Source organism: Vanacampus margaritifer, chromosome 5, assembly GCF_051991255.1.
Source record: "Vanacampus margaritifer isolate UIUO_Vmar chromosome 5, RoL_Vmar_1.0, whole genome shotgun sequence".
Classification (NCBI taxonomy): domain Eukaryota; kingdom Metazoa; phylum Chordata; class Actinopteri; order Syngnathiformes; family Syngnathidae; genus Vanacampus; species Vanacampus margaritifer.
Window position 1 is genome coordinate 5514694 of NC_135436.1, and position 20712 is coordinate 5535405.

Sequence of the window (20712 nt, forward strand, 5' to 3'; positions counted from 1 at the left end):
AAGTTTTGTTTTTTCAAGTACAAAACTTTTGACCCTAATTTAACTCCATAGTATTCTCGTAGTATTTGTGGACAAATACCGCGAGAATTTATCTTATGTCGCAATGCATTCAGTGATAGTGGCCTAGCATGGCAGCTCACTCTCTGCCGAGCAATGTGAAACATCCATAAAGAAAGCAAGGTAAGCCTCGTAGAGTTCCTAAACAAACATGCGATCGGGAGTCACCCACACCCATGCCGTGCTCTCAGTCATTCACCAGACGCATTCAAGAGCTTTGCTCGTCCCTTAGGAACGCAACGGAGACTTACCTTGCTTTCTTTATGGACGTTTCACATTACTCGGCAGAGAGCCAGCTGCCATTCTACGTTACTACACGCTGAATGCATTGTGACGTAAATAACAATGGCAAAGTAAAGTTTCTACAAAATGTATTAAACTGGAAATAAATTTTGAACAATGAATCTCATAGTTATGTTAGTAACAACCAAATAAATAATATAGAGCAAACTTGTCATTACAGTCGGGGTTCTTTTTAAGCTATGCCTCAATTTAATGGGCTATTTGCACAAATCCACTACTTCCTGAATTTAGCACCACTCCTTCATTTCCTGTCGTTTGTAATTGGACAAACTGATTAATCCAGGTGTGCCTGACCTCAGTAACCACGACAACAATGGCCAGACACACCTGGATTAATCAGTTTGTCCAATTATGAAAGACAGGAAATGAAGGAGTGGTATCGAGTTCAGGAAGTAGTGGATTTGTGCAAAGAGCCCATTGGAGCTTTATGAACTAGGTATCACATTTGTGAATTCTGAATGTACTATACAAAGAAATGGCAGACATGACTTGCACGTGCGGAAGATAACTGAAACTTCTGTTTGGAACTGATTAACCTGCTTGTCCTATTGCTCATTGCGTGACATTGAATTAACAGTAAAACTGGAGAGCCAGTGTAGTGTGAGTGGCTGAAAGGAAGGTCAGATTCCCATCGAGCTCTTAAGGAATGTGGAGCAAAAAACGTGTCTTAAAGCCAAACCAAGATGCACTTAAGGAGAGAGGACACTGGGCAAGCAAGATGGAGTTTCTTTTGGCTGTTGCCGGGAACATTGTGGGACTGGGCAATGTGTGGAGGTTTCCGTACTTGTGCTACAAAAATGGTGGCGGTAAGCAAATGTGATGATAAGCGCTTCTTGCAAAAGTTGTACATATCACAAAATTATGTGGATGGATGGATGGATGGATGGATGGATTCAGGTGCATTCCTGGTGCCATATCTGGTGTTTGTGGTGACGTGCGGTATACCACTCTTCCTTTTGGAGGCTACTGTGGGCCAATACACCCAAGAGGGGGGTGTCACTTGCTGGAGGAAAATATGCCCACTGGCTGAAGGTGTGTCATGTACATGCGTGCCATTCTGAAACACAAAGCATGAAGAAACTATTTCAAGAAGGACCCATTTGTACCTTTTTCCATCACTTCGGACAGTTCAATATTTAGTTGAGATCACAACACAGAGGAATGTGCAATGAGAGTGAATGATTAGCCACCAACTGAAATCCAGAAATAAAAACAAATGCGTTGCCATGGAGTAAGGCAAACATTCACAGCATGACCTCTGCCTTAAATTCAAACAAAAACTAAGGACTTACTCAACATGTTTTCACAGATGATTGAGGCTGGGACAATATATTAATATTGTCATTCATCATATTGTAATTTCGTATAAATACATCCGAATCAAATATTGATATTATATCATGTTATCTGTTCTGAAATATGTTTGGTATATCAGTATCAAAATCAATTATAAATCAATATAAAATGTGTTACAATATAGTATACATAGATGAGAATCAAATACCAATATTGGATTACATGAGATCACTGTGTTATGCTACAGTATCAATAAAACAGCATCAAATATTGACATTGAGATCTATTAAATTGTTAGTACAGTATCAATCAATACATCAGCATAAAATATCAAAGTTGGGATACATTATTTCATTATCTGTTACAATAAAGTACCACTACACCAGCATCAATACTGATAATATTATATATCAAATCGTTATCTCTTATGACACCAATGATACATCTGTATCACATAGCAATATTATGATTTTGAATGTTTATCTGATGAAGATGGATCCATGCATTAAGTAGGGATATATTTTTATATTTTATAATGTAGATTTTTTTTTTTTTTTTAAATAATGTAGATTCAATGCATCAGTATTAGATAGTGATCTCCTGATATGCAACAGTTATCTGTTACGATTCATTATCGACACATCTGCATCACAAATGGATGTTATATACATCAAAATATCACAATATATGTAGGCAGCTGTCCCTTGCTCCAAAACAAATTTCACCTTCTGAAAACTGATGAATGATGATGATGTGCGGTGTGTGTCAGGTATCGGCTATGCGGGGCAGCTGATCCAGTTGTACAGCTGCATGACATACATTATTATTCTGGCCTGGGCTCTTTTCTACCTGGTGTTCTCTTTCAACGCTCCGCTGCCCTGGAGCACCTGTGACAACTACTGGAACACAGGTGAGATATAACACACAACATACGCTGCATTATTTTACTTTGTATTATAGCTTTTTATGGGAAAGCACTGAAGAAATTACATTTTGCTATAATGAAGTTAGTGTAGAGCTTGCATAACAGTGTCACTTTACTGCTGACTCAATGCACCGCCATTAATGTCTTAACTGCTTGCAGCAAAAGTGAGCACGCACTTAAGTGAAAATAGATTAAAATGTATGCTGTATTTATAAATGATTCATGCATTTTCTTTATTAATACAACTTAAAGGGAATGCATCTCAGTATTTTAAACCCTTCCACAGTTAACTATAGACATATAATGATTAAATCTTACCTTTGACACCATGGCGATGTAATTTTTTTATGACATATTAGTTATTTTGCTGGCTATTTTTCTAACGCGGAAGTAAAACACCCGGTTCAGTAAAACCCCGCTTCTCCCTGTGTGGTTGCCAAGTCCGAGTCCAAGCTGCTGCGCGCACTGCACACAAAATTCTGGAGCGCTGCGTTCGAGCACTCTTCTAAGGCAAGACCGGCCAGCCCTTTCAGTACAACCGCATCTTCTTCAAATGTGGAAATTGGATGGATGTTCAATTCTTCAATAAACATTTGAAACAAAACGGCTCCTTTGCCGCAAAAAATTATTATGGAGGAGGAGGGGAAGAAACAAAAAACCTTGATGGGTACATGAACCCGGGAACTTCTGTTTACAGGGTGAGCATGCTAACCACTACACACATTCATCCATCTAGATTAGATTACGCAGAAATTTTACTTACAGTGTACGCAAGTGTCAGCCACGGAATTTAAGACAGCCAATTGCCATTGCACTTTGGCATTGCAAATGTGAAGGATAATTGATTGGAGGTATTGGAGGTGAACACCACTTCGGTGATGTTTTTGGTGAGGAATTAGCATTTTAACATGACTAAAAGCTCCAAAAAGTCAATTTTTCACATTAGTGACCCTTTAAAATGTTCAGGGTGACTTGTGGCTGGATCTTATCCTATCAGAGTACTTGCAAAAGGCGGAAAACACCCCGGGCAGGTTGCTAGTCAGTCAAAGGGCACATAATTAAAGACAGCTGTTAACATTCACATTAACACTGCCACTGAGCAGGAATTGAGCCAACACTGCCTGAATCAAAGGCATGCAAATGTACCACCTTATGTGTATGTATAATATTCAATACTTTAAATACTAGGGCTGGGTATTGCCAACAACCTTACAATACGATACATTTCACGATACAGGGGTCACGATACAATATGCATCGCGATACATATGTATCCCAATACATGATCTTCAAGGCAATACATATCCCAATATTTTACATTAACTCGTTCACTGCCATTGACAGCTACAGTATAGACGTCAAAAATTCATTTTAACTAGTTTTTTAACGAGTTTTAGTTTTAACATTTTTGCCCCACATTTGTTAACAAGAGTATGAAAACCTAGATTTATTTTTTTTGTACATTTAGAACAGATAAAAAATGTTTTGATTAATCGTGAGTTAACTAGGGAAGTCATGCGGTTAATTACGATTACAAATTGTAATCGCCTGGTGCCCTTAATTTTTTTTCTTTATTCTTTTTACAATATATATATATATATATATATATATATATATATATATATATATATATATATATATATATATATATATATATAAAAAAATTTTTTAATAATCTTTTTTTAAAGAGAAGATTATTAAAAATTAAGGGTGTCAGGCGATTACAATTTTTAATCGTAATTAATCGCATGACTTCACTAGTTAACTCACGATTAATCACAAATTTTATATCTGTTCTACTACAATAAAAATAATTCTAGGTTTTCATTCTCATGTTAACTCTTTGACTGCCAAAAACGTTAAATAACGTTTAGTAAAATCCTAGGGAGGACTGCCAAAGACGTTAAAAGACGTTCACTGTGTTTTTTTGTTTTTGTTTTGTTTTTGGGGGAAACGGGTGGAGGAAAGCCTTGGCCAGCTGTGCTTAAAGTATCAAGCAGATCTAGTTAGTATAATGACTATTTTTGGCCCCTAGATGGCAGCGATGACTCTCTTTGGACAAGATTGGGTAGGCGTCAGTAGTAGAAGACGTGAGGCGGAGCTAGAGTGTTGAGGGGACAATGGCTGAGAAAGCGAAAATGGCGACCGGTGGCAAGCAGCTCACGCTTGATCGTTTTTTTTCAAAGAAGAGAAGCATCAACCAGTGCTAAAGAGCACATTGATGACGACGATGATGATGATGGTGACTCCGAGGTTGACGCCGAAGTTGGAAGCATTGACGCGGCGGCTATGATCACGTCATAAAGCCTCACCGGCAAGCGATGCTAACACCGGAAAACACGGACCACAACCTTGCATTTCTGCTCAGGCGGACGACGAAGAGTGCCCGAGTCCAATGCATATTCATCGGAGGAGTGGGTACAGTCTGATCACGGAGAAGACACTGGTTATGGACTACGATGCCACAATGAATGGAGCGGATAAGATGGATCAGAACATCTCTTGCCAACCGGTATAGGAACTGAAGGACATGAGGAAGCCAGACGTAACACCACCATAACGTTACCGTATCATGTTACAAAAAGAAAAACTGTATTTGAAACATCCACACAATTGTAAATAGTACCACGGTTGCACACATTTGTAAATAGTTAGCGAAATTGTTTTGTCAAATTGTTACACTGTTGAATGTAAATAAACGTATTTTACTATCAAAAAACACTTTTTCATTGTTGGTGGTAGTGTTTTACAGAAGTAAAGCACTGTTTAGGCGTGTGTGGCATCATTCATGGGGAAAAAAAGGTGTCAGATTCACTAGAGTGCATGAAATAATATCGTTTCACAAAAAGCTTGATTTCGCCGTATTTTGTTTTAAAACAAAGCATTTGGGTGAAACTAACCATTTTCTATTGTTGATTACTGAAAAACGGAATAAGGTAGAAACAAACTTTTTTTTCTGATGAAAGATGAGAGTCCAATCTTTCATTTGGTAGTATGTGTGTTTCCATAGTCCAAACACAAATTTTCTGTGGACCTTGAAAGATCAGTCAAAATGCTTAAATCGGCTGGCACCCACGGCATCCCTTTTCTGAAAACGTCTGGCAGTCAAAAAGTTAAGAAAAGTGAGAACATTTTTTAAACTAATAGAAAGAGTTCAAATGAATTTTTGACGTCTATAGCCGTCAATGGCAATGAATGAGTTAATTTACTTGGATTTTTAGTGTAACGGTCATATGTACAGTATACCTAAATGATATGTCCATTATGCTGGATGGCAAAAAAAAAATTGTTAGCAGCTCTTCTGGTTTACCATCAAGCGGCATGCCTGGTCTAAATGTGCACGCACTGCAGAGCAAGGAGCAGCTTTCACAGACACATCGGGAAAATTTATGAATAGGACTGAGCCGATATAAGTAAAAAAATCAAAGTATTAAAATTACAACTCTAAAATGTGCTTATTTGAAATATTTGGGAAATAATAGCATGTCCCTTTCATTTGCTCTCCACTCCGCTGCGCTCATACGACATGTGGACTAATTGAAGGCAATTGATATAAAAGACTGCTTGTTAAGTACAATGCGAGCTGCACCCCCCACCCCTGCCCGCACCTGCTGCTAATGTATCAGCGAAACTTCAGAGGCTCCTGTTTCTGTGCAAGCAACCTTGCTTTAACTGCCTATTTAATGTTAACGAGCAATATCGATTCTGCTGCCTGCGCATCGATACGTGAATTGTAATGAGGCCCGCAACAATGTATTGCCGTATGGATTTTTTGGAGCACACCCCTAGTAAATACTGTATTGCCTACTTGTATGATTTGCCTTAGTGTCACTACCTATCATTCTTTCAGCTGATTGTGTCATTGTTACAAGGAACCATACCAACTACACCAAAGGAACCTCAGGAGCAATGGAATTCTGGGAGTAAGGAAGATACAAAATAAATACATTAAAATAGCATCTTCTACAAGAAATAAAATATCTTGTTTTTTTTACTCTGTCCAGACGTCGAGTGTTGAGTATCTCAGGGGGTATTGAAGAGATTGGCAGCATCAGATGGGAAGTGCTTCTTTGCCTCGTGGCTATGTGGATCATTTGTTATTTCTGTATCTGGAAAGGGGTCAAATCAACTGGAAAGGTGAAGTATACCAAAATGCAACGACTAAGAAAACTATTGTCACTTCAAAGATCTGACAGTCTTGCGACCCCCTTCTCATCCAGGTGGTGTATTTCACTGCAACATTCCCTTACGTCATGCTAATCATCCTTTTAATCCGAGGACTCTCTCTTCCTGGAGCCAGACAAGGAGTGGAGTTCTACCTTCTGCCCGAGCCATCGCGACTCACAGACCCTCAAGTAGACTGTCTGATGGATTGGAAGCAAATGCATTTAATGGCAATGGGTGTCTTTTTTAAACAGGTGTGGATGGATGCCGGCTCGCAGATCTTCTTCTCATACAGTATCGGTGGAGGCACCATAATTGTACTGGGCAGCTACAACACTCACAACAACAACTGCTATAGGTAAGTGTCACAATGGAGCTAGAAAACACAATACGGTGCATACATTCAATAGTAACATCAGTTACACAAGGACCAGCCAATAGGATCCAACACAAAAGCAGAATGAAAAATGTGGACTTTTGAAGACAATACTATAGCACACTACTATACACTGATAGGTATTCACTATACTCTACTATACACTGAAAGGTATTCATTTAACAATATGTATATTAAGTTAGTTTTAGTTTACAATTATGAATGTTACAATCACTTTTTGGGGATCCAAGTCAGAGTCTTTGGTTTTAAGTATCGGCTGATACAGTCACAATCCGATACCTCACCAATGCATTAAGTAAAAAAGTGTGCATCCACATAATCTCAAATACATATAGAAGTATGCATACAGACTTGTCACATGAGGTGCACAAGTTGGACCCAAAAGCAGACAGGACACGGATGTTGAACAAGTTTATATGCGTATTCTTGATATCAAAAAGTACTAAGTAAGAACAGTGAGCAGAGATAGTTGGAGATTACTCCGAAGAAATAACTTGATGAAGAAACCTTGACAAAGAAGCCTCTCCATACTGACAAAAGTGTCACTGAGCAACTCCAGCTAGCCATGTTCAAGTCTATATGACGGAATAAAGGCAGCGATGACAAGCAACTGCATAGCAACTGACAACATCTCAAGGACCCAAACCAAAACCCAGATCAATGCGTTTAAATGTTATACAGGGAGTCCTCAAGTTAGGTCATAGTTGTTTCGACTATACGGCGCCTGTGCCTCGTCTGTAGCACCTTCTTTCTCGTTAATTTCCCACAGAAATCACGCCATTTTAAAGTTATTTATAGTTGTGGTGTTGTTACCTCCAGCAACGGACGTCCATCAGCAGGTCGGCTCGGCATCAGCCGCGTCACATTTCCGTGTTTCCATCAGCTCCGCTCTGCCAACAGTCAGCAATGAATGTCCGTGCGGAAACACGAAAATTGGTTCCGGCTCCTGTTTTTTTTAAATTACTGTAAAAAGTATTTTGATGTAAATATCGACGTTAACGGGGAAATCCAACTTAAGTAGAAATTCGGGTTATATCGCCAGCGTAGGAACGGAACTGCACCGTAACTTGAGGACTCCCTGTATATCATTGCTGCATTTTTGTCTTTTTTTTTAATTATTATTTTTTACGTTTTTTATGTTTATCGGATATCTGCATTCAGCTTCAGTGTCTGACGAGTTATGTGAAATGAAAAGCAATTGAAAAAATGACAATGAGGTACTTATGAGGTACTTACTGGCCCACTATACACACCGTTTCTGCTGAGTACCTGAGTTGACCTGCAAAATAGTCCTTGGATGATTCAGGCAGACAATAATGGTTTGCTAATTTGATGGCCCATCACCATCATGTGCTGCCACCTGATTCACTGGTTGAACATTAACATAAAAATAAGACTTTTGTCTAAGTGCCGCCACTGGGTGACCGTGGATACTTTCAAGATTTCAGAGACACTGTTGGCAACAAACACACGTAATCTTGTCGTCTCGTTGATGTACAACAACAAGGCCATGCTATCAGTCCAGAATACAGAGTCTTCAAGCTGTATCTGTAACTCCTTCTTTAACATTCTGTCCATGTGCCCAGTTGCTGCAGTTAATTCCAAAGGTGGAATGGTTGGTAGGCTTGAGAGGTGTGACCCTGGATTTACCAATGCCGAAAGTAGAATGTACTTGATTGCGGCTATTCCATTGCAGCAAGTCACTGTGCCATAGCCATCTTCACTAGCATCACAGAAATAGTGCAGTTGAGCAAAGACAGAATCTCCAAAGTGTGCCGGCTTGAAACATCTATGCGCTTCAAACTCATTGAGCAGCACCAGGCTCCTCAGCCATCCAGTCCATTGTTGGGCAAGGGCGTCCGGAATTTTTGCAGATAGAACCACTGGTGCCAGCATTTCTAGCGGGTCATTGATGGAGTTCACCATAGAAAGGATATTTCTTCCGGTGAGAGTTTTGGACACACCATTGTACTCCCAGGGCTATCTCTAATGCTGCATTCACACCAAAAGCAAGAAGGCAATCTGGAACGCTTCCTTCGCTAGCGTTTCACCTCGTGAAGTTTTCTGGACGCATTCCGTTCACAACACGGGGTGGGGCTTCGGTAGTACGTCAGCTACGGAGGACAATATGATTACCATTGTTGCTCTGTACTTTTTGTGGAAGTCAAAACGTCTAAATGGCAAACGCAGCCGTCTTTGGATTCGCAACACCATCCAAAGGTGCGCAGAGCTCGACTTCTCCAAGAACTTCATCTGGATGACTGCTGCTTCCAGCGATATTTCCGAATAATGACCAGTGTCCAGTTTGACAACTTGTTGGCTTGTATCGGTGCTAGGATATCCCGCATGGACACCAACTATAGGCGTTCCATTTCAGCTGCGGAGCGACTGTCTACAGTATTTGTTTCCGGTGAGTTGCAGCTTTGTTTTGTATTGCACAAATACTATATCTACAGTACCACTCGTAAGATTTATGATAGCACAAGCTAAATCATAATCAAAATAATGTTGAAATACATACACCATGCTGCCAAATTGTAAATGAATTAATAAAAAAGATGGAATTATGATTGATGAGGTTATCTGCTCTATTTACAAAATTTCGTACAATACAACAGAAAGTAACAGGAATGTAATTATGATTGTTTTACTTTGCTAGCTTGTAAGCCTTATCAATTAAATAGTACTACTACATGACATTTTATGTATTTAAGGTTGATGTATTTATCATGATGAATATGTTTTCAAATAATGTTTTATAAATTATTTGGGCTGTCTACTGTAGACTACCACAGCAATTCTCATGCAACTCTGATGCATGTGTTTATGTATTGCAGATACTTTGCCACTGGTGACTCATTCCGGACCATTGCCAACAGTTTCCGTGTTGGGGTCTCCACAGTCTCCATGATTGTCCCCGATGTGATGACAGCAATATGGGACTGCCTCGTGGATGAGTTCATGTCTGTGCGTACACAGAGGAGTAGAGCTCAATTGCAGAGAGTGGAGTGAGCAGTGGAGTTTTTCTCTGTACTGTGGAGCACTGGATGGGAAACATGTCCTCAACGCCCCTGCTAATTCAGGCTCTCCGTTCTTCAATTATAAGGGAACCTATTCTTTGGTTCTCTTGGCCGTTGTTGATGCTGAGAAATGCTTCCGGGTCATTGATGTTGGGGGCTACGGAAGAACCAGCGACGATGGGATATTTTCTAACTCCACTTTTGCCCAAGCACTGCGCTCTGGCACCCTTCAGCTGCCTGATGATGGGCTACTATCTGAAGCTGACCACCTCGGAGGGCAGCCTCATGTCTTTGTTGCTGATGAGGCGTTTCCACTCCTGTGACATCTGATGAGGTCGTTTCCAGGGTACATCCTCTCACCAGAGCGCCGGCTGTTTAATTACCGTCCCTCCCGGTCTAGGTTGGTGGTGGAGAATGCCTTTGGCATCCTATCTTCTTAGTGGATGATGTACTGGGGTGTGGAAGTTGCTAAGAATTGTGTGAAGGAACAGCAGGAACAACCATCCAGCCTGAAGAGGTGTAACCACTGCCAGCTATGGGAAGAGTTGCTGTCAATAATTCAGCAGTGTGGCAATGAAGGTCAGGGAGGCGTACCTCTTTCTTCTCGGCGGAGGGAACGGTACCATGGTAAGATTCTGTGTAGTACACACCCAAAACAGTTCTTTTAAGAGCCACCCACACATTCTTTGGAGCAAAATTCCTTAGAATAAAACTATCAACACCACAAATATTGTATAACTGTTTCTGCATGCAATGTAAAATCCTTTAGAAAATATCATAATGAACACTTTGCATTTTGAATTTTATGTGTATATTGTGTATATGTATCTTAAGTATTAAGTATTGTATCGCTTTGTGAGGTAGCAATGCATTTAGCAGGTAAACACAACTTTTGTTCACTGTGGATAAACGCTGAAATTGACAAAACAGACTAATAAAGATTCAAATCAATGCTTTTGATCACAAAATAACTATTTTTCAAAAAGTTTTTATAAACTCAGAAAATGTATGTGCATGTCTGAGAATTGAGATTCACTTCTTTTTTTTTAATCACAAGAGAAAGGGAACTATTTACAAAACAAGTTGTTCATAAACTCGGTAAAATACTGCTGAATACAGCACATACAGTAGGAAATAATCAATTATTATGTGAATGAATAAGAGTTGTCATAGCAACACATATTTCGTTTTTATTATTAAGCTGTGCGTGTAAAGCTTAATTTGCAATATTTATATTTTCATGGACTGCAGTGGGGGAGGGGGGATCACATGTTTCGTAGTGTGTTCAGCTGTACATGTGTAGTGTAATGCAACATGAATCAAGCTCTGCCTTGTCAAGAATGCTGCAGCATAAAATTAAGGACCAATTAAGAGATAATTACTGTCTGGGTGACATATCCTCTCTCTCACACTCCTCTCTCACCTTCTGTGTACCTGGGCCGTGGAGCGGAGGGAGGGGCCTTCTTTCCTTCAGCACATATACTAAGGAAGTCTACCTGTGTTATATTCTGTACCGGATATTCGTGTTGTATGAATATCAGTCTCACCCATAGTCCCGATTCCAAATTATTCTCAACAACACCACCAACAAGATGTAAATTGGGGTTGTCAGATTGGGGTTCCCCTAGTGATTAGGGGGCCCTAAGCAGCTGCGTAGTCTGTTTATAGGCTGGGCCCTAATCCAGATCCAGGTCTTTTACTTCTTTCACTTTGTCATTTTCAGGTATGGTTACCAGTACCATCTGACTGTTGCCTATCCATTTTGTCAAGCTGAAGCCCACTTTCTGACAGACAGCTTTCAGGTCATGACACAGCAACAAAGTCTCCTCCACGCTCCTGGCTGATCTCAAGCAGTCATCAACAGAAGTTTGCAATACTGTATCAATTCAACCAACTTGGCATTGAAGAGATCCGTGTTGTCTGTAGATCGTCTGAGGGCATAGCTGGCATAATTTGGTGATTAAGTAGCACCGTATATGTGCACAACATCCTGTACTCTGAGCGCTGTTGGTATCTCCTTCTGGCCACCATAGAAATGACATCAAGTAGGCTGGTTCTTGACGGAATCTGGTGATAACTCCAATCAGGGAGCTAGCTAGGTCCGGCCCCTGTAGAAGCCTGAAATATTCAAATTAGACCTTTATTTTACATATATATATACAGCATAGTTAATTATGCTGTTAGCATAATACTGCTATTATTGTCCATAGAGGGCATTAAAAAAAAACTTTTTTTTTAAAAACTATATATGTATAGATAGGTCTGATGCCAGTGAACATTTTGAGCGGTTGAAAGTGAAAAAAATATTCATAAATGACTAAGTTATCACACTTCAAAGGAAATGCCAGATTTTGGCAAAAATTACAAGAATTTAATCAAACTATAATAACGCCCAGGTTAAACTGCCCCTATCTACCTCAAAGAATTACTCACTCTTCACAATGCCACACGACATCTTCGCTCTTCCTCCTCTACCTACTGCCTTCACCAGCCTAGGTCCAGACTCTCTACTATGGACGACAGGGCTTTCCAGATAGTCGCCCTGCGGCTCTGGAATGCCCTTCCAGAGACAACTGAGGGCTTCCACAGATTGTGGAAGTTTTTAAAAAAGGCCTCAAGACCTTTCTTTTCATTTTTTTTTTACTAGATTTTATGGTTTTTAGCTGTTTTATTTATTGTAATTTGTTTTAACTTTTCCCTGTAGCACTTTGAGATTTCTCTCTCTCTCTTTTTATTTATATATATATATATATATATATATATATATATATATATATATATATATATATATATATATATATACACACACATTTGCCTACGTACATTTTAGATGCTCACTAAAGACATCAACTATGACAAATAACAAACACGTGAAGTTATGATGTACTTAACAAAAAAAGGAGAACATAATAAAATAAGTACATAAATAAATAGCCACACTTTTCTCTGATTACTTTTTTGCACATTGTTGGCATTCTCTTGATGAGCTTCAAAAGCTAATCTGAAACACCTGAAAAGGGTTTTCCAACAGTCTTTAATACGAAGTTCCCTGAGGTAAGAATGCCAAGAGTATGCAAAAAAGTAACCATAGCAAAGAATGGCTATTTTGAAGAATTTATAATATAAAACATGTTTTCAGTTATTTCACATATATTATTATTTTATTTATTCTTAAATTATCTTCTTAATTTGTAATTCTTAATTCTTCTTAAATTTCTTAAAATCTCTACTAACTTATTCTTAATTATTATCATATTGTTATTATTATTATTATTTTATTATTATATACTATTATATTCATTGCTCTCTGGGTACTTGTTTATTATTGAGTCTTAAGGTTAGTAGCAGAGTAGCTTGAAATTTTGAATGGTAGATGGGGTGGGATTAGAAGCTTTCTTCTTCCCACTCCCTTTCAGGCAGAATTGGACTATCTTTTTGTTTTTTTCTCTCTTTTTTTTTTGAAATCTTTGTGCAACCTGACACCGACTGTGTGCTTTTTTATTGCCTGAAACAAAAATAAAATCAAATGAATGTGTGTGACATATTTTGCAACTGTTCCGGCCAGAAAAGCAACTCAAAGTGCATACTGGAGTCCAGTCCAGTAAATCCGAAATAGCATTAAAATTACAGTTAATTTTATTCATAGAATTAGTAGAATATTTTTGAGAGCAAAATGCATTAAATGCGCTTTGGCGCCCCTATTGACTGGGTGTGTTATTTAGCTTCATAGGAGGGACATAAATGGTCCCTTACAAACTAATTGAGTGTAAATACAACACTGCGTATTCCAACTGTAACACAAAGCTAAAGCCGCTCAATCGTTTGAGCCCGAGTTGTTTCGATGATAAGTGTAATTTGTGTGTTGCAGGGACTGCTTTTGGCTGTGTTTGCTGAACAGTTGTACTAGCGTGGTGGCTGGCTTTGCTGTCTTCTCAGTCCTGGGATTCATGGCTCACAAGCAAGGTGTTCCTATTGCAGAGGTGGCTGAGTCAGGTAAATTTGAAATCCTCTTAAGCCTCACTCTATGAAGAAGAGACAATACCTTTTCACAGTACCACAATAATGGACTCGACACATGGGAGGCAACAAACGACAGTAAAATACGTACCTCGTCGCCTCCGAGGTCTCAACACGCGGGACACGATAAGCAGCCGCGACGGCGATAGCAACATACGTCACTCTCGTGTTACAACAGATTTGATTGTCTAGTAAAATTGGAGGGAATCTAAACGTTTTCCTATTGCAGAGGTGGCTGAGTCAGGTAAATTTGAAATCCTCTTAAGCCTCACTCTATGAAGAAGAGACAATACCTTTTCACAGTACCACAATAATGGACTCGACACATGGGAGGCAACAAACGACAGTAAAATACGTACCTCGTCGCCTCCGAGGTCTCAACACGCGGGACACGATAAGCAGCCGCGACGGCGATAGCAACATACGTCACTCTCGTGTTACAACAGATTTGATTGTCTAGTAAAATTGGAGGGAATCTAAACGTTTTCACTGTAATGTAAACACAGAAGTTTCACAACAGTACTGTACGTATTTCCAGTATGAAGATCCATCCATATTATAACACTGCTAAATTTATCTCATCCATTTTGCTGGATAGGGCACTGTGTAGCATGCCCTGCGTTCAATGGCTCATCAATGGAACCTTCGCTGATTGGTTGAAGCCCCGGCAATAGCAACAAAAGTTGAACATGTTTCAACTTTCTAGTATAACGTCGCGGGCCTACGTGTACGCACAAGATTTCTCACATGCACGAAGGTCGCGTGTCGCCCAGGGGAAGGGGGGAAGGTGATTTTCACTTTGTCACCCTGCTTCCGTAGGAAATGAATTGAGAGCGAGCGACGTTGGCTCCTGTGTGCTGAGCCCATAAATTGCCAGATTTGTTGTTTGTGTTTTTTTATTTGGAGGGAGGTGAGTTTAACCAATTGGTTTTGTCACAACACCCAACACTAACACCTGAGTTATTAGCGTTGTTGCAGAACGACTTAAGATTGGATGTCAAAGCATTGCTACAATGGACCTTATGCATGACAGCTCATGACGTGTTTGTTTCCCGAGGAATATACAGCAGGCAAACTGCAAATTTCCTATTTCTGTTTATTCTAAGCTCCAGGGACAACATCTGGAGGGAAAATAACCTCGTTCTTTAAAATTGTGTTAACTCATTCCCTCGCAGCCATTTTCACTGAAGCAAGTCCCTTCGCTCCCGGCTGTTTTACTGGATTTTGACAGATTTTGCAAGGCCCACAGAATATTGTGTTCTATTGCTATAAAAAAAAATAGAAGCTACCAAAAGAAAGATGAAAGTCTCTTGTTTCAGCAGGAAAATAAGTATATTTTTATCTGTTTTCGTTTTGCAGCAATTAGCATTAGAATATAGCTAAATTTCATCATTATTCACAAACCTGTTGAAAACACTGGGAAAGAGGGCTTTTTGCAACATGGCCCTGGCTGATCTCTTATACTCTGTTGCCACCTGCAGGCCGTTTTTTGTCATAACTACCATTGCTTTAAGCAACCTCTTCAAGTCAGAAGCTGCATCAAAGTGTTCTGTATGCTTAAGCATAAAAAAACAAACAAATAAAAAACGTTTGGGAGTAAAAGACAAAGTATAAAAAAACATTTACTGTATACGTTTTGGGTATTGAATGAGTTAACATGGATTTTTGTAATTGGTTTATTCAATAATTCGGAGAGCTGGTGCTGTTCAAGATGGCAATGTCATCCGTTGTAGTGAAGTTAAAGACGAAGGGATAGCTCCTCCTGCTAACTATGTGGTGCACTATTATGTGAACTTATTTTTTTTGCACACACATCCACACATAGGCTATGTGCATTCCCGAGTGGGAAGTGATCCCTCACCAACTGCAACGAAGGCAAGCTACTGCACCACCTCGCCACCCAGAGCCCGCCCTTATGCGAACATGTTTGCCAGTGAGCCGGTTCTACAAAGGAGATAAGAAGTGTATACAATTTAACTATAGCAACACTGAATCGATGTAGTTCGTCCATCATTGTATTTGTTTCTCCTTGCGAGTCACAAAGCTCTTTGTGGGAACATTTTGATCACTTTGCTGGCATTTGGATAACTTGAACAATTAATAAAGTAATGTGTTACTTATGGTAGCGTGACATCATTTCAGCGAAAGTGAGTATATTTTAAAGAGTTTGATGGTATCGCTATGCATTAGGCTAGCGACTGAAAGTTATCACGCCTCCGTACCCTAAATGCGCAAATGGTGCGTGCTTAGAGTCCATTTGAGTACATGTAGAAGGTGCATGTGGGTGTTTTTTTCCAGGTCCAGGCTTGGCATTCATTGCATACCCTCAGGCAATAGCCATGATGCCGCTGCCTCAAGTGTGGTCCATCTGCTTCTTTATCATGATCATCCTCCTGGGCCTGGACACACAGGTTAGACCAGTGAGAAATTACGCAATATCACAAAAAATTATTCATTATGAATAATTTATAAATCCATTCATGCCACTGAACTGTTAGCCTGGTAAGCCAGACCCACTTTCTTGACAGAAAGAAAGTGGGTCTGGAAAGGCTGCCACGGGAGAAGTCTCGCGTGACTTAATAAAGTCAAGGAAATGCAGTTTCAACAGCTCCCTTGTAAATAATCTCATTCATCCAGGACATTTCATTCTCATGGTATTGTATCAATCGCAACTGGACTGCTTTGTTTGTTTTATAAAAAAAAGTTTTGAGCAGCTCTATCAGCAACCTAAAATCAATTTATAACATCTTGACCGGGACATCGGCCGGGTCAAGCTATTTTTAGATTCATTAGTCCGTGTGCCGGCGCACTCGCATTGTTAAACTCAAAACCGGTTCAAATCGGCTTTTGTTACACCCCTAATTAAGACAATAACTTATTTTTATTTATTTTTTTAACTATACATAGTGGGACTGTGGTGCATATTAAAACCAACACAAGATGGCACAGCACTGTTTTGTTTTGTTCATCCAAAATGCTTTGCGCTGGTTGGGGGTACGAGGCTGAAAAAATATTTCGCAGCTGGTACATCACTGAAAAAAAGGTTTAGAGCCACTGCCCTACATGATCCTAATCGCCAGTTTAAGGCTAAGTTGGTAACGTTAGGATAACGTTACATTTAACAACATTAGCCTAGCTGAAACACACAGTTTATCTACAATGTATTGGCGACAAAAATCTCCTCTGTACAGTGATATTGCCACTTTAAAGCAATGATTTATTTGGAAACAACTTTAAAACGTACCTGTGAATGATGTTTTCATTGTATGTACACAGTATGTTGAGATAGCCTGCATGCTGTCACTCACTGGAAAGACGTTTATTTATTTCTGCCTCGCGCAGGAGACGGAGCGACCTGTCAATCAACTGGAGTGGCATTGACACCCACAAGTTAGCAATAAAGTTCTCGGCATGACCTGCCCTACTCATTTTTTATATGGGCATCAGTTCTCTTGCCTTCAATTAACCAATAAGACAGCGAGTGCAGGCCACTAATCTGTAAATACTACTGGATAGCCGATAGCAGAGTTCGGCTCTGGTGGAGCTGATCCAGTAATATATACAAATCAGTGGTCACGGCTGAATGGCGTGCAAAAACAGCGCATTCAGAAGGATTCAGAAGTGGGTAGATGCAAAATTGAGGATTTTGAAGTGGGTAGACGCAAAACTGACTGAAAAAGAAGTGGGTATACCCGCGTAGTCCCTGGACGACACCTATCTATCTATCTATCTATCTATCTATCTATCTATCTATCTATCTATCTATCTATCTGAATACTGAATAAAACTCAACTAACATTGTTCCTTGGCACCAAAATGCCACATTATGGTGGTAAAGCACTATTTCTGTTCAAATGAAATTCCTCAACTCACCTCAACATGTTTCTTGGCACCAAATTGCCATTAGATGATGCTAAATTAATACTTTGCCTTGGCCAAACATAAGCCCCCACCAACACCACCCCTTAAAAAACTGTAAATTTTCCAGCAATAGCAGATGATAGCTCCCAAAAGAATAACAAAAAAATAAATAAATAAATAACAACAAACTGCCATTAGGTGAATTTGCTTGTGGAACCGCAAATATGGAGGTTCACATTTCTGTAATGTATAATATGTGCCTTAATTGGCTCAACAAAGGTTCTGAAACACTGATTTAGACGTTCTTTTTTGCCTGGAAGTAACCTTGTCGCTCGGCTCTCTGCAGTTTGTTGGCATGGAAGTGGTGATGACGTCTGTCACGGACCTATTTCCCGCTGTGATGCGTCGGTCAGGCAGGCGGGAAGCTTTCCTCTTGCTCTTCTGCCTTACGTGTTTCTTGTCACAGCTTCTCATGATGACAGAGGTCAGAATATAGACTTGTATACTCTCTCTGTGCTGTCAAAGACCACATCATTGAAAAAACCCATAAGCATTTTAATAACATATCACCACATGTGATCAAATGGTTACTTGCCATCCCATGCGCACAAGCTCAAAGTGTTTTCAATACTCACATTTTGGTAAATATTTTAGCAGTCTAAATTAATGCCATTGTCTACCACCACTATCAACAAAAGTGGGTACAATTCTTATGGAGGACCAAAACTGCTAAAATTTAAAATAAATGACTACATAAATACATAAATGGATAAAAGTGAAAATAAAAATCGATATAAAAAAATATAATTTAAAAACTATATGCAAAAAAACAAATAAAAATGGAAATAAAAACAATATATTGATATATACCTAAATAAATAATTAAAAGTAAAAAATAATCTAAAAATAAAAACAAGATTCAAAAAAATATAAATAAGTATAAAAATAAATGTTGAAATTAAAAATATATATAAATAGATTTAAATATATACCAATAAATAAAAACGTTCTGCTCTCAAATTTGTTTATTCCATGCTGCAGACGCTCTGTTAGGTCAAAATGTTATTCAAATGAGAGGGCATTCCTAAGCGTGTCTTGGGTTGGGCTCCGCGGTTGTGTGTACGTACGTACGTACGTACATACATACTGAAGACATTTAACATTTTCTATGCATATTTTTACTGTTTATGAATTTACTTATAGTATATAGATGCCATTTAACTGATAATGTTTGTGTGAAATATATTGGACATATAACTGTATTGTAATGAATAACACTTTTCACTCCCTTCCAGCTGGTGAGACAGGAATGCACATGGGAGGCATGCATGTTCTCAAGTTGATAACACTGTGGGTCTTAGGGAGTCTAGGTCGCAGGGTCGTACCTGTCTAGTCATATATTTCCGGCTCTGGACAAGACTGGAGTAAACATGTCAATGAATCACTTGTCTGTTTATTATAATTGCTAACCCTTTGTCCAGCCTCAGAGGAAGAGTATGCTTTTTTCCTCTATAAAGCGACTGTGTGTTTTTCATATGGACACACTCGAGGCTTAACATCACCTTTGAATGTAAGCATGTCTTGTGTCTTTTAGGAGCTCCTAAAATAAATCTTTTGCAAAAGAAGCTTCTTCATCAGATCTCATTTTTCAATTATTTTGAACACGCAAAGATTACACTTAATATAGTAATCAACTAATACCTTCAATACATACAGTACTTACACTTACAGTATTGCCATGTGACTTTTTAGGCATACCTCCACAAGTTAATGAGATGTAAGGTGTAGCTATTAGAAAACGTTGTACAGGTGTACTTAGAAGTGTGGCCAGCGAGTCCAAATATAACATTTCTCCCTGATGTCTTTCTCAGGGAGGGATGTACATCTTCCAGATTTTCGACTACTACGCTTGCAATGGAGCATGCCTTCTCTTTCTCTGTGTGTTTCAAAGCTTGTCAGTGGGCTGGATATTTGGTAGGTTGATGGGTCATGTCTTCGCTTTTAGTGTTTTTTTGCTTTGCGGTGCGGACGTTTAAGATTTAATGGCAAAAAAATAATTACATATCAGCTAAACTCTCATCAAGGGTTTTAATCTGATGTGTGCCTGCTCAATTGATAAATCCTTTTTGGCCTTGTTGCAAGCAGTAGTGAACTTTGACCAGATTGATATCGACGCCTCCGGTGGTCAAAGTTAATCACTACCAAAAACAAATAATGCGTTAATAACTAACATGCACTTTTTTTCTAGGCTTGATTTTGTCATTACTAGCTTGACAAGTATTACAGTAGTGCCAATATGGTCTTATTATTAAGTGCTACTGTGCAACTGCATACTTTTCCATGAAGGAGCGGAGCGGCTGTACGGCATCATAGCCGACATGACAGGCGACCGTCCCAATTCGTTCTTCAAAATCTGCTGGCTCTACTTGACCCCCTTGATCTCATTGGTGAGTGAAATTTTTAGGTTTTAGCTGTAATATGATCGTTAGATATTTCATTAGATACACCTGCACCACATGCAGAGGTGAGTAAACTTTTGTTGTCAAGGGTTATTTAATTTTTATAATTAACTAAGAGGCCATGTCATTCACAGATGAAGGTTAAAAAAAACTGTGTATGTAAATTATTTTAATTGTGATATGTAATGTTTTTATTGCAATATTTATGATGAA

The 20712-nt window shown here is 39.1% G+C and overlaps 1 protein-coding gene across 4 annotated transcripts in view; it reads left to right on the top strand.

The window, feature by feature from the left end:
- The first annotated feature begins 761 nt into the window (after nt 1-761).
- Nucleotides 762-20712, top strand: part of LOC144052053 (sodium- and chloride-dependent GABA transporter 2-like) — a 36455-nt gene continuing 16504 nt past the window's right edge. For 2 of the 4 annotated variants that reach the window (XM_077565817.1, XM_077565815.1), the window contains exons 1-11: nt 762-1166; nt 1258-1392; nt 2426-2566; nt 6432-6504; nt 6586-6718; nt 6802-7103; nt 14031-14155; nt 16478-16590; nt 18387-18524; nt 19912-20014; nt 20387-20487. In XM_077565817.1, coding sequence (XP_077421943.1) covers nt 1007-1166; nt 1258-1392; nt 2426-2566; nt 6432-6504; nt 6586-6718; nt 6802-7103; nt 14031-14155; nt 16478-16590; nt 18387-18524; nt 19912-20014; nt 20387-20487 — 1524 coding nt within the window. In that variant the 5' untranslated portion in view covers nt 762-1006. The remainder of the gene's footprint in view (nt 1167-1257; nt 1393-2425; nt 2567-6431; nt 6505-6585; nt 6719-6801; nt 7104-14030; nt 14156-16477; nt 16591-18386; nt 18525-19911; nt 20015-20386; nt 20488-20712) is intronic. The other 2 variants (XM_077565816.1, XM_077565818.1) reach the window with 2 other exon arrangements.